This window comes from Clytia hemisphaerica, unplaced genomic scaffold, assembly GCF_902728285.1.
Source record: "Clytia hemisphaerica strain Z4C2 unplaced genomic scaffold, Clytia hemisphaerica genome assembly, whole genome shotgun sequence".
In the NCBI taxonomy this organism is placed as follows: Eukaryota; Metazoa; Cnidaria; class Hydrozoa; order Leptothecata; family Clytiidae; genus Clytia; species Clytia hemisphaerica.
In genome coordinates, this window is record NW_027104378.1 from 668385 (window position 1) to 683546 (window position 15162).

At 35.2% G+C, this 15162-nt stretch overlaps 1 protein-coding gene across 1 annotated transcript in view; it reads right to left on the reverse strand.

The window, feature by feature from the left end:
• Positions 1-5304: 5304 nt before the first annotated feature.
• LOC136819026 (ras-specific guanine nucleotide-releasing factor 2-like) overlaps positions 5305-15162 on the reverse strand; it is an 89195-nt gene continuing 79337 nt past the window's right edge. The window contains exons 25-30 of the mRNA XM_067075183.1: positions 10702-10786; positions 10070-10267; positions 9345-9424; positions 8586-8703; positions 7980-8048; positions 5305-7155 (exon numbers count right to left, since the gene is read on the reverse strand). Of these exons, the coding sequence (XP_066931284.1) occupies positions 7024-7155; positions 7980-8048; positions 8586-8703; positions 9345-9424; positions 10070-10267; positions 10702-10786 (682 nt within the window). The 3' untranslated portion in view covers positions 5305-7023. The remainder of the gene's footprint in view (positions 7156-7979; positions 8049-8585; positions 8704-9344; positions 9425-10069; positions 10268-10701; positions 10787-15162) is intronic.

Consider the following 15162-nt stretch of genomic DNA (forward strand, 5'->3'; position numbering starts at 1 on the left):
GAGCGATCATTTTCGTAACTAATTTGGTATCCAAGAACACTAATTTCAAATCGTGATCATAATGATCTGTCGAAAATTCACGATTACTCATCTCATGAACATATAAACGACTGGACATCCATCTCCTTTGTCTTTTTGTAGAAAAAGCTGCTAGCTTCGTTGCCGCCTCGTTAAAAACATAAAATGAAACAATAGATTTTGATGATATACCACTTGGGAGTACCTTGCTAACAACGTCAAACTTCGACTAAAGTCTCTGTTGTTCTACTCTTCTCAAGTCTTTTATCTATATCATAACAAAGATAACAGAGGCAAAATCATCGTCAGCTTGTCAAAACTTCGACTAATATTTCTAAATTTTGACTTAAAAGTGTCTAATAATTTTAGAAAGTGTCGCATTCTAATTTCGATATTCTTATGACACAGGCTCTAAACTTTGGCAAGCTATTTTTTTCAAGTCATAAAAAAAATTATTGAAGTGACAAAAGGGATTCAAAAGTATACACGCAGTTGAAATTCTGCATTTTAGAGTTAAAAATGTTGATAAAATATATTACAAACTTGTGAAAAAATTCGAAAATAATTTTTTGTAGATTGGGAGTAATGTTCAAGCTCTATCAATCCTTTTACCTAAATAATTCAAGGAAATAAAATTATGACGGAATATTGTCGGATTTTTCATACCAATTTTGAAATACAGGCGGCAACGAAGCTCGCTTCAAAGAGACAATAAAAGATAGATGTCCAGTCGTTTATATGTTCATGCTCATCTATAGCCACCTGTAACTAATGATTATTAGAAATCATTAAATGAATCATTACCGAAAAAGTATTATTCATTAACGTATTTGGTTTTCGTAAAACTGTAAAACGGTTTTATAACAATTTTCTCATATTACTTTTACCGCAAAACTTGGTAATGGCGTTGGATTAACGAAAATGTAATTGATATTTACTTCCTTAGTACTTTGGTCGTTTAGACAGTAACCTTGATAATAAATCCATGCCTTGATCATTCAGTCTAGAACAGATACACGTTTTTTTATAAGAACATCCAATGGGTGGTTGTGGGTGGTTGTACCTTTTTTCTGGCTGGTTGTGGCTGATTGTGGCTGGTTGTGACTTGTTGGGCTGGTTGAGTATTTTAGTATCTTAGTATTACCTTGATTTTATTTTGATTAAAATTTGCAACAGGATTTTTAGGCTCACGTTTCCCCACAGCATCACAGCATATTGTCATTGCAAAGGTTAATCTAACAAACACTCTATATTATGTTGAACCAGCTTGGTTGTAACACGATCAAAATTGGAAAGGTACACGTTTTTTATTATAAGAGTTTTAAAAAGGTTTGAAGCCTTTGGATATTCTTAACGTTTTGTGTTTTAAGCCTAAAAATGCTCTTAGTCTCACCTTTTTGTGAGAATTTTTGTCCATTTTCCTAAGAAGTTGGGTGTTTTAGACTCCATAAAGCCGTAACATGTTCTTGACTTTTGTTTTTAATACTTAGGCTACGTCATATCTGCCTTCGCTCAGAGCGTGAAGCTCCTCCTCTTCGAAGAGTAGGGCCTAAAAGCCTGAAGCTGTCTATTGTGTAGAATATTAATACTTTGACCATCGAAGCCTTATGTTCTTATATGTTTTTTTGTTATAAAAACTAAAAATGTGTAGGCCCTTAAAATGTGATGCAGTCCTCACAAGAGAAACTCTCCATATTTCATCAGAACGTTTGAAAAGTTTAAGGTTTCACATTAACATCTAGCTGTAGTAATCAGTTGTGAATGTCTGAACTCTACAATATTACGAAATAGGATGCAAAATAAACGATTAAAACCCACACATAATAATTTTTCTAACTTTTATGATGGGATAATGTTGGAATCACGATAAACTAAATATAAAGTTAGTCAGGGGTAGAAATCAATAGGGGTATGTGTTTTAAATCAAGGACTTGTACGGGGTTCGCGATCTCCGAAATACCGGACAATTTTGCCAAAATTTCCGAAATTCCGTAAAAAAATACTTGCAATTCCGATACCGATTTTTTGGGTATTTTCCACGTTTTGACTAATTTTTGATTTTTCATGTATGAATTCCGAAAAAAGGGGATAAAAACTTTATAATACCGAAATTTCGAAGCAAAAATTCACGGGTTTCCGATACCGAAACAATTTCAGAATTTTGCCTGATTTCCGAAATTCCGAAGAAAAAAGGGTCGATTTCCGCAATTCCGTAAAACCGTACGCCCCCCACACTATAGTCTTACTGAAAGAGTATAGAAGCAAAGATTTATTATACACTGGATAAACGACTCATAAAACGATGGAGAGCGATCATTGTATTTTCATTGTTTCAGAAAACAATTGATGTTCTAGCTTTGTCCGCAAAGGACAACTGTCATGGCGGCTTCGAAGATGTCTGATTTTTTAAAAATGTTTATCCGTCTTATTTTTAAAAAGTTCTCTTGCGTTTTCTTTTTGTACATTTGCAGAAAAAAAGTTTGAAAGTAAGGCTAGCATACGAAGCTGGATACATTTGTGAAATCTGGTGTGAGAAAATCACCATTAGACAAGAAATTCAGACAAAATGCTTATAGTGACACGAAATTTTCAATTGGAAATATCTTTCCAAGACTGTCCCCAGAAGAGCTGAAATTAGCATACATAAGACTTGAGTGTCTTGGCTCCACTGTGGTATGAAAATCCTTTGGAGGCACGTGGTGGCAAGGTGGTTTTTTTGAGGTTGAAGTTTGAAAATTTCCGGTGCCAACATTCAATTTCTTATACACAACACGTCTTTTGCATGCTTCTCACAGCTTGAAACGTCATAACGACTTATAATTATCAATTAAGTGGAAGAATCTGACTCTCACAGGAAAGTTTTAAGTCTCTTTTGGGAATTGGATGAGTGGTTTTCGATAAGAAATGCAATAAAAATGCTTCGAAAAAACATTTAATGAGGGAAGGAGAGTGAACAATAATATCATTACTGCGGGCATAGCTAGTACACGAGAAATCGGCAAAAGTCTTTTACTTGTATATCCAGTGTATAATAAACCCTTGATAGAAGGATCAAACTTTTAGAGTGGAATAACTTTACCCTTGAAAAAAAATCAGTGAGACAGGGGAGACAGGGGTCGATATTGGTATACGAAATCAACCCTTGGGACTGTTCGTCCATTTCACTTCCCTCTCGAACTTGACCGGTAGGGACTCCTTAACTCTTGATCTTGCAGAAAGTATTTTTTGATCAACAGAGCTGCAATTATTCCATGTCAGACACTTCCTGTATGCGCACTGGGTCTGAAGAATGTAGATTTAGTTTTGGATGTCAGTTATCACTGAGTAGAATTCTTATATACACAAAGTGACAACAGATCATTTATAATACAGTTGACTCTCTCTAATTCGATCTTCAAGAGACCAAGGATTTTCTTCGAATTAGAGAAAGATTTGAATTACATAAAGTATTTTATATCAATTTGTAAGTGAGAGGAAGAATATTTTAGTTCGTTTTATAGAAATATTCGAATAGTAGAGGTTCGAATTAGAGAGAGTTTACTGTTTATTATAGAAACGCACGTACCTGTTACTTAACCCTTTGAGTGCCAGGGTCCTTTTTTCTAAGTTTTTTTTAAAAAATCGCTAGTTCAAACAGGCCCGCTGCGCGGACCTGACTGAACTGATGAAAAGGTGCCCAGTGGTAAAATTTCAAATCAATTCACTAGAAGACAGAATAAAGTAAAACAGGGCCAAATTTGGAGGTTCTTGGATCACTCGTTGACCAAAAATAGTCAAAAAACGGTCAGAATCTCAAAAAAGTGAATTTTTGTCAATTTTTTGACTTTTTTGCTTAAAATTTCGCTGGAAAGACTCACTTTTAAATTTTTTTTTGCTTGACCATAAAGGACAATCTAATTCCTACGAGTTCGACCAAAAATAACGATTTCTAACTCAAACTGGGCATTACAGGAGGGCTTCGCCCTCCTATATAGCCCATGTCGTATATATACGACATCGGCACTTAAAGGGTTAAAGGTATTTCCGTAATAGTGATGTATCGTATCTTCTTATATAATAACAACTAACCACAAGATAATAAACATAAAAACGACATACACTTCACTCAATCAATGCTCCGCCGAGAAAAAGTTAACGAGGTTTGCTGGACCAAGTTTTCTTTGCACATAGAAAGTAATAAATTTTCTATTTCAAGTTTCAAAATACAAAACAAACAAGTGTTTTTATGAATAAAAACAAAAAAATATAATCTAAATAACGCATCATTGGAAAAGAAAAATTAAGTTGGAAAATGTATTATAAATCGACGTTTACGTTAAAATAGAGGTCAATAGCATTCCGACGGAGTGCAATTTTCATGCCGTTTATGGTTTCGTTGAGCGTTTAGTAGCACTCTTTCGCAGAGTTTAATTGGGTATTTGATGCTCTGACAAAATGTTATCTGTTTGTCAACACTTTTAAGCTTTTACCAAATATAAAGTTCTGGGTACACTTAGCAACAGAAGAAATTAACACACGTGTATTACGTGTATTCAAACAATAAAATTATAAGAACTGTTTCTAAACCACAAAAATATAAGAAATAGTGCTTCTTTCTGTGTAGCGACTTAAAATTAGTAAAACCTCTCGAGGGAAACTAGCTACTGTCAAATTGAGCCTCTATAATTCGAATTTTTCTCTAATTCAAAGAAAAGTCTTGGTCCCTTGAAGATCGAATTACAGAGAGGATCAACTGTATCATCAACTCACTGTCATCGGCTTTTAAAATCATATTTGCGATGGCATATCGGTGGTGAAACTTATGTTGATAAGCCATACATTGGTGGTATGGAGCTATGTGTTCTTGTACAGTGCCTATAAATGAAATTGCTTTAGCATTTGCTTGTAAAGTACATGTTCAAGTAATCTGTTTGCTAGTGTAAATAGAACTTTGATAGGTATTAGACAGCAGAGGTTTAACAAGCAAATGCTAAAACATCGTGTAGTAAGAAAGATAATATTCAACCTTGATCCATATGTTAATTAAAGATTTTTATTACATTGTCATACTTTTTAAAAATTTCAAAATCTTTTAATTCATTTTAATATAAATTAAAAATTGACAAAGTCAGGTATGCCAATAATTTATGATCAAACCTTTTCCTAATCACGATGACATGTTGAATAATTAAAAGCTTTATTAATTGATTAATTAATTTTAAGCACTCAATAACAAGTATCAATAACATATTGATACATAGTTAGTAAAAGTATGTAATAAAAGTTTTATTATTCTATTTTGTTGTCATTGATCTTTTTTATTATATTCAACATGACGTAATGATTAGGGTGAGGTTTATTCAATTTTCCTTACCCCAGGTACCCCACAGGCCCCCGGCACTTTGCATCGGCACAACCGGGTATGTGTGAGCGATACCAGTACCCTCCTACATCAAAACTCTCCATAGGCTTATATTAACCAAACTCTTTTTAAAAAGCTTCTGAAATCACGAAAATCCAAATTTTATCTATAAAACGTTATAGAGTCAATATTTTTGGTAAATCGAGAAAAATCTGAGTGAAATATCATTAAGGTCCATTGAACACCAATTCTATTCTCTATAAGGGTCACATTCAATGTTTGACTCGGATATACGTATCACTATTTGACCCTTGGACACCACTCTCTTCCCCTACGATCCTTACCAGGCGCTTGTTTTTATAAGAACATTTCCGTAAGTAACACGAGAATTTTTCCAAAATTTAAAAACATAATTAACGAGTAACTTTAAAGTCTTTAACTTTAAAAGAAAAAACCTTATAGTTTAAGATAAAAAAACAGAGGCTCAGAAAAAAAAAACATTAGTTCTTATAAAAGAAAGCTATGTTTTTCATAGTTTGTTTCACATGGGAAGCATTCCACTTTGAAATATCCATTGATCTTTACATACAGCGTGTCCCAAAAAAAATGGAAAATTTTTCATATAAAACAAAATCCTCAAAACTCGTCTTTTTAACTGTGCTTAGAATAATTGAAATAAGATTGAAATTCTCTGTTCAATCAATAGATATTCAATTCCCAAGATGATTGAATAGATTAAAATACCAACTAGACTAAAATTTGGCATAAATTATTTGGATCATACTTTACATAAAAATTTTTCCACTTTTATCGGGGCACACTGTACACAGTTTCTCAATACCAACCCACCAAAACTGATTAAAGTTTTTCTCTAATTGATACCACCAAGAAAAACACTACAGTTTTCTGTTCTCTAAGCAATAGACCAAATCACGGCCGAAAAGAAATCATGGGCAATCATTATGATCACTGCACTATGATAACGATCTTCTGTTGGTCGAAGATCTTGGTGTTTTTTATGTCTAGCCAACGGGAAGCCGTTTTAGGGAGATGAGCTTGAGTTTTATAAGATACTTTAATAATTGGTCATTCGAAGTAATAAAAATGACGCATTCTTTAGAAAAAGTAACAAGATTGTTTTCCTACATGTCAACGACCAACCAAATCAAATAAGAGCTTGTAAAAACTCCAACATGTTCCATTATAGAGGCGCGATCAGTCCTGGTTACCCATGATTCAATTCTACCGTGAAATGGCCAATGAAGCTTAGACCATGTTCAGACGTTACGGTTTCGTATCGTTCCGGCATAATTTTCGTGACGGATCGCGTATGTTCATATTGGTTTCGGAACGTTTCGGAGCAAGAAAATGGAGCAGTTCCGTTCTGATGAAAAAAGTGGAGCGAAACTATTTCGATCTGTTTTGCTTTGTAACGTCTTCTTTTTTGACGTTTCAAATTTTGACGTTCACACTTGTTTCGGAACCGTTTCGTTTCGGAACGATACGGAACCGTAACGTCTGAACATGGTCTAAGATGACAATCATCAAAGTACCTTTTTCTCTACTCCTTCCAATGGAATCTTTGAATTCTATGTTAAATACGTTTATAGTGGTCCAGCTACTATAAACGTTTTTCAAACTCATTTTTATATTCATCATCAATATCACTGGCCAAAATGAAACGCAAATTTCAACTTATTTGCGGCATGTGAATTTTTGCGTTCCAGATCGAGTGATAATTTGTAGATTCGATCCTCGTCTTTCACGTGTTTGACGCACATTAAGTATGCCATTATCTGAAAAAAAAGAGGAAAGTTCGAGGATAAACTTGTTTCTTGGTGACAAAGTTAGTATCAAGTTATAAATCTTTCAAAAAATGTCCGTATACACCTTCTCACAGTAAGTCAGAAAAAGTCAAAAGAAATGTTCAAGTTTGTTTTACAATAATAAAATTCAGTTAAAATTTTCTCTACAGTGTGAAAGAAGCTTCATTTCATACCCCCGGCATTATACATTGGCTGCTTGTTAAAGTACATTGGCTCATTCAAACTTCTATTATTCAAATCTTGCTATAGTTTGCACTTATTTTCAGTTCCCTTCAAGAAGAAATCCTCTAATTCGAACAAATAAGATTCCCCGTTCGAGTTCGAATTAGGGAGAGTAAACTGTAAACTTTTAAGATAGAACGGATAATATTGTGTAACCAGATATTGTCTCAGAATGATAGAAGTTTCGCCTGGAAGAGATTAGCACGTGGTCTCAAAATGTTATCAAGAACTTTGAAAGTTGTAGGCTCTAAACCATGTTCATGGCTTAACAAAGTACTAAAAGTAACATATTCATTTGCCCATCCTTTTCTTTATCAAAGCAAGAGTTCAAACCATAGATTTATAAAGCCCGGAGGGCTAGATGGTGTAATTTTGTTGAAAAGTGTCCCATGGTTAGGTAAGATTCAGCGCTTGACCAATCAGAAGCTTTGCAGGTTTTCGAAAACCTTAGCAACAATACTTTTTCCGATATTCACTTTTTGTTTTGCCTGCGATGGCTTAAAGCACGACATCTAGATTTAGCCCTTCGGGCTTTATAAATCTATGGTTCAAACCTTTCACGCTGTACGTACCTTTTCATTCTTTTCGATCATGTAACTGGAGCTTTGATAGAATCGAATTTCTTGGATGACGTTGGTAATCTAAAATCAAAGATGAAAGAATGAAAGAATAACTGAAATGAGATTTAATGAGATTCATTACACCAGGACTAGGACTTCATCAGAGAAAAGCGGCAGGTTTTTGGCTAGTTGAAAACTAAACTTTAAAAAGTTATTCAGTCTCTCATCACCTAGATACTAACTATCTTCCATACCTCTGGATGCAAACTTATACTATTTGTGGCCGGTTAACAAAGCGGTGGAAATAACTCGGATGGTTGGAGAAACTTTTGTCTGGGAAAAATTGGAATCTTAGCAACGCATAGAATGTGTTATTAAATGTAAAATCGATGAACATAATGTTTTTTTGTCTTGCTTTATACCTTTTTCATATGAACTACTATGCACTGAAATTAATGTAGACCCAACAGATAAAATTTGAGGGTAAGCTGGGGAGGCAAATCTCCAAAATTAACATTTTGACACGCCCGTGGTCACTCATAGCAATGAAAATGTCTTTGGAAAAAGTACGCGGACGTTGTTCAACTTTGCCAAAAACATCTCTCATAGCAGTCTTACCATTCTCATTTTAGCGAAATTGACGAGCGAACTTTCTCGAATGACTGATGTTTGTTCTTCAATGGACGCCAGATCTGTCAGATAAAAGCCAAGGTATGGAACACTGGGTGGATCACAACTAGAAATGAAAAATGGATGATAAGAAAAGTCAAATACAATAGACTTAATCCAGAAGATAACAGTAAATAGGCTGGGCTGTTTTTAATTTTTGGAAATTTTCAGGCTTAAATGTTCTTACGATGTTCTTAATACGCTCAGTTTCTTTACTTAGTAGTTTAAATTCTGTTGAAATCAGTACTTTGTAAGTTGTTCTTAATTTGTTCTTAAGTATTGGCCAATTTTCAGTCGCGTCTTGTTGCGTCTTGTCAATCTGATCCAAGCATCTCCAAGCTAGCTTTCGGATTTTCGTATACTTGTAAAAGACATGTGTGGCTGAATGGATGCGAGTGTATGCTTTGTGTATACAAAGGTCATTGAGCTGCATTTTATACTAGCATCCTGGACCAAGTTTCTCGATCCTGGCCAAGAAATTTTTTTGATCTTTTTGAGTTCTTTGAAAGCGGTATCCTAATGGTAGCGCTACTCAATAGGGGTACAAAAATTTTGAAACAGAAAATTTCATTTAAATATAAATTGACCCACATCGAGTAGTAGCAACCGTTAGGGTACCACTTTTCAAAAAACTCCGATCTTAGTCCAGGGTATATAAAGGTCAGTCATGAAGCTTTACTTTTAAACTGTTGTTACAAAATAACATACCATTTGAGCGCTTCTCTCATATTTCGGAATCTTCCATCAGCAGATACTATCGTTTTCAATTTCTCAATCAAAATTTGTGTCTAGAATTAAAGAGGAAAGTTCTAAATTAGAATGAAAAGCTTATACAATTGACTCTTTTTCTAATTCGATCTTCAAGGGGGAACTTTTATATCTGAATAATAGAGGTTCCAAATAGAAAGTTTACTGTAGTGTTGATTTGAATTGCTAATACCGAACTGAAGCTACTATTTACCTTTTCGGCTTTTTTTCCGTCGCCGGCGTAGAAAGGGCTGGCGAATTAAATTAGGGGCCGGGCTACAACTGGAAAAAAAATGAGCTTTGGCGTAGAAAGGGCAGACCCACACGGCACACAACGTCAAAACAACGTCCATGTGACATTCATAACGTCCAAATAACGTTATTTGAACGTTAAAACAACGTTGTGTGCCAGCTGGGAAATTAGTTATATAAGTGACCCATCTACTATTAGGTAGATAACGAATGGGTATTCTTCAAGTTAATGTGGACTTTTTATGAATTTGTAAAACTGGCAACGTTTTTACATTTTCACTAATGTTTTATCCAAGGTGTGCATAGGGTAATTCATCACCTTATCGTATCTCCAAACCCTCAACCTTAGAGTGACGCAGTGCCATGCCTCTTATTTTCTACCGCCCGTTCAATGTTTATCGACTAGGTACAAATTATCAATTTGCATAACTGACCTGCTTTGAAACTTTCTCCCATGTTTTCTTCAGTCTAAAGATGGCAGATGATGTGAATGACGTAATGATAGCCAAAACACTATTGAAGTTGTGTAAGCAACGGCACATGTCAGCCACCACGGTCCATTTCTCAATCACGCTAGCACGTAACGCGGGCGTTGGTCGTGATAAAATCTCTGTTGAGACTAGTCGACTTGTCTAGAATTGAAAAATGCAAAAGTACAAAACCTCAAATCTTGAATTAATATCGGGTACTATCTAGTCTGGATCGCAGATGATCGTAGATGATATAAGGAACATGCCATGCCAGCAGCCTAGGTACTCTCAAGTGCTTAATTAAAGGGCGATGAGTCCTTGGAAATTATCCGACTAAAAGTCTCGTCGTTTGACCTAGGAAAGAAATTCGAAATACTTTAGGCGTACAAACTTGTGCGGGAAGAATCTTTCGCGAGGTCGAAAATCGCGAAATTTGAGACATTTACTTTCCTTAAACCTCCTGGATACACTTCTATTCGAATTACCCCCTGAAAAAGGTGGTCCATCAAACCTTTATGAATATTGGAATGGCCCATTCTTGGTTCCTTGAAGATGGAACTAAAGAATAAATTCGAAATAGGTATAACAAATCTTACCACGTTGAATTGATTGATAGCATCCATAATGTTCTTGGCCCTTTTTTGTTTTCCATCTTTCATCCACGTGGCTCCAAGGAATTCCCTGTAAACAAAAAGTTTGTAATATACACGTTTTTTTATAAGCACATCCAAGATTTTTGAAGCCTTTGGATGTTATTAGCTTTTTGAGTTTTAAGCCTAAAAATGTTCTTAACATGCACTTATTTTCCCAATTTTTTGGATATTTCTGTCAATTTTTCTCAGTATCGGGTGTTTTAGAGTTCTTAACTTGTGCTCAATATTTTGGCTATCGAAGCCTTATGCTCTTATATAGTTTTTTCTAATAAAAGACGTGTACTACAAATGATTGTTCAGCTCAGGAATATCATATCAAATTTAGGAACTGTTAGTGCTCAGGAGAGGCAAGAATTGTTGGCCCTGAATTATCCTTAGCAACGGAAGAGACGGCTTTTTAGTTTCCACAGAAACGGGAAACTTGTCTCCAACCCACCAATTGAAAGTCATCAGATAATAAGACAAAGGAATATATTTATATCTCGGTTATTGACAACGAAAATAACAATTGTGCTTTTGTTGATATTGTAGATGATTTTTATTACCATTGAACTTCTACCGTACCCACTCATCAATACAATAAAACCAGAGCTTGGAAAACCTTCCAAATTCCTGATGAAATCTATTTCCAATTGAACAAAAGATCTTTGCAGTAAGAAATAACCAATGTAGGAAGATAGGAAACCAATCACCCATATCACGCTAAATTTATTACTGTGGTAACGCTGGTGTAAAATCTTGTTCTTATACGAAAACGTGTACAGTATAAAATTGAAGTACATCGGAGTCTCTTTAACTCGAACGATCTATAACTCGAGTATCTCCTTAACTGGAACATGTTTTTCTGTTAACAATTGCCTTATAAAGCAACCTCTATAACTCGAAATTTCCTTTTCGAACAAATATGTGTTTCCCGTTTTTTGTTAGAGTGATGGATACCAAGCTGTCCTTCCATCACCTTAATTGAGCCCCCCCCTAGACTAGCAAGCGTCTCCCTTTTGGAACACGGAAATAGTGCTCATAACGAGTTCTTAGGAAAAATAGAAATTACCGCGGGAGTGTTGCTTGGAAAGCCAGTCAGCGAACGTAGCAGTGGGTGCATTAATAACACGCATGCGTAATTTATCGTTCTTTTAAAACACATTTAGTTAATTCCCGTGATAAACAAAGAGAAATGAATCGGGTGGTACAGTCACTTTCGGTCGGGGTTGTGGATGGCAAAATATTATGAAATTTGTCCCTTTGTCGTTCTTTTTTGTCGTTTTTTAGATGAAATTTGTCGTTCTTTTTGTCTATTTTTAGTATTGCAGGATTTGTAAGATATAGCCTCTCGTAGTGAGCCCATTGCAAGCGTAAACTGCAGCGAAATACAACGACGTGGTTTACTAGTCTTTCCCAACACCAAAAATTGATAAACAAAACTCACACGGTGCTGTAGCTCCACCTTTCGCAGTATTGAGTAGTAATACAGTACGTTCATGTCGGCGAGAAGAAAAGTCATAATACAATTTATTCTAATCGGATTGTGATGTAAAAAGAAATCAATAAACCTCTAACAGTATGATTGATTTGAAAATTTGTATTCACACACTTTTTATACGAACAGACTATGTAAGAACATAAGGCATCAATGGCCGAAATGTTTTAGAATAAGTTCAATTAGTACATTTTTTAGGTTTTGCGGACATTCAAACACCTGATTTCTTAGGAGAATGGACAAAAATACTCATAAAATGCTGAAAATGAGAACATGTTAAGGACATTTTTAGACTTAAAAACTCAAAAAGTAAGAAACATCCTAAGGCTTCAAAAATTTTTGGATGTTCATATAAAAAACGTGTACGTCTCTTAGCTATACTCGAGGGGTAGTATTTATAGTCTGAGAGCATAAGAGATTAGAAGTATTTCTGTACTTCACTCTCTCATCTCTCTGTATATTCGATTTTTGATAGCAAAAAATGCTGGTGACATTATCATTTGTTTTGCTTTGCATTATTTCACCATGCGATGGCAGCAAAGATCTGTTGAATTTGTCGAATGATACACAACAAATGCTAAGCTGTCTTCAACAAAGGAATATCACAGTGTTTGCTCATTATGCATTACCAAGATATTTTGATAAACTTTTTGAGCTTTTCAAGTCTGAATTTGTCGATAATGAATTTTGTTACATTGTTAATTTTTATCTCCGAGACGAGGACCGTATCATCAGACTGACAAAAGAAGCAAACAAAAATGTTATTGAAAAATATTCTTCATCGAAATATCATTATACAGCCCACTTGAGAATGAAAAAACTGATGAATCAGATTTACGAGGATACCATTATGTTTGGGAAAGACTTTTTCGCGACAAAACAAACTTTTGTTTTTATTTTTGACGAATATTTCCCCTACGTTCATATTCTGCTACCATACATAGAAAAACTCCGAGAAACCGGTATTTTTGAGGTTATCATATACGGAGATGCTTCCCGCTACGAGTCAATTGCAAATCTGAAAATACCGCTCCACAACCTCTTCTTAACAGGAACACCAGATTTTACGGAGCTATCGCTAAAAAATCTAATAGATGTCATTAAAAATACTGATTTCAATCGATATAATTTCTACCGCTCAATACATTTCCAAAAAGATTTTTTAAACCATACTTGTTTAAACGGTATTGGAACAATCCACATCAAGATAGCATCGATAGATGATCTGTATTTACCAATGGCTCTGGCGATTTTGCACAAGGAGAATGAACATCGAAAGAGAATGGGGAATTTCAAATTCATGAAAATCATATTCTATTCATTATATGAAGTACCAGATTTAGTGAATTTTATTGATGATAATTTGAAAGTATTTTCCATACATCGTTTTCCAGAATGGCAACGAGGAATGAAAAATATATTTCTTTCAATTCTCGATAACAGTTTATATAATACTAATATTGTGGCCTTTGAAGATGAATATGTTTACCGCATCCCATCCGTTCAACCTCCAGAAACATATCAAAATCTAAAATGGGTACTTTTTGAAAGTGCAGATGAATTTTATTACAAATTGAACGCAGATATTTGCAATTAAGATAAAACAAACTGAGTGCTTTACTCGTTTGAAACAACCAGGCTTGAATATTGTTATGAATTCGTTATTGTATTTCAAACTGCACTTAACGTTGTTCCAATATTAACATTAACGTCATTTTAGCATAAACAACGTTCTGACGTAACGTTATGGACGTTGTCTTGATGTTTCGAGAGAAATCTATTTAATTACTGGATTGGGAATAAACTTATAAAAGTTGAAGATTAAACTCAATTTTACCACTTCAGTTCACCAAACTATTATATGTAACCATTCTCCCTACTACCCTCATCTCAGATTAGGCTTTTTCCAGAAAAAAAATTGAATACGGGGTGGAGGATATAAATAACATTTCTAAGAAATTTACCCCCTGGACATTGTGACTTTTGACCCCCCGGACAGCAGGTCTTAACCCCTGGACAAGCATCAGTTGACCCCCTGGACATTAAAAATTACTCTTAAACAGGGCGGAATCCCCCCCAAAAAAAAAACAAATTTACCCCCCAGACAAGGTAAATTTTGTAGATTTTTCACTACCCCCCCGGACATTATATCCTCCACCCCCATGTACGGACATTTTCTGGAAAAGTCCATTTTCGAGTTCATTATGCTTTGCAATCACTACCCAGTGGAGGATGGACCTTATGTAGAAATTCGTTTTTAACTGAAATTAACATCCATACTGATTTTCTGTCTCATTTTTCTTACTAGCATACTAGGCAGCAGCAAGCACGGACAGTTGTTTGTCTATATATTCCTGTCAAAAACCAATGGCTTTGAGGTTTGACGAGCTTGGGATTTGAGTAGCAGGTATACACTGAGTTTCTGATTGTATGTATTGGCTAGATATGCTCTGTTGGGTTGTCGCGGAGGATGCGAGGATTTCTTGAGTTTTAAAAGATATATAGAGAAGCTCGCGTTTTGCATGCTCAGAGCAGATCAATTTTTTTGACAAAATCTTCGCATGCCATCACCAGGATCATCAAGATTTCATTCGTTTGACACTTACATTGAGTTTGAGCTTTTGATACTTCAGCTCCTCCTCCTTTTTTGCTTATTGCCCACCCCCAAGTCATGTCTTGGGGGGTGGGTACTAGGGTTGCGAGCTGTCAGGGGGGTACCGCCCGACTTTCGACCCTCGGACCCTTACTGGGACTAAAAAGGAGAAAACAAAGAAAGATTTTGTGAATTTTACAACCCTTCCTTAACGGATCTTTCTGGGGGTAAAAAGTTAAAATTTTCTTGTTTCTCATACCCTTAGTGGGACTGAAATTTGATTTTCTGATTTTTCCGACCCTTAGCGGGACTTTTTTTAAACAGTGATTCACTG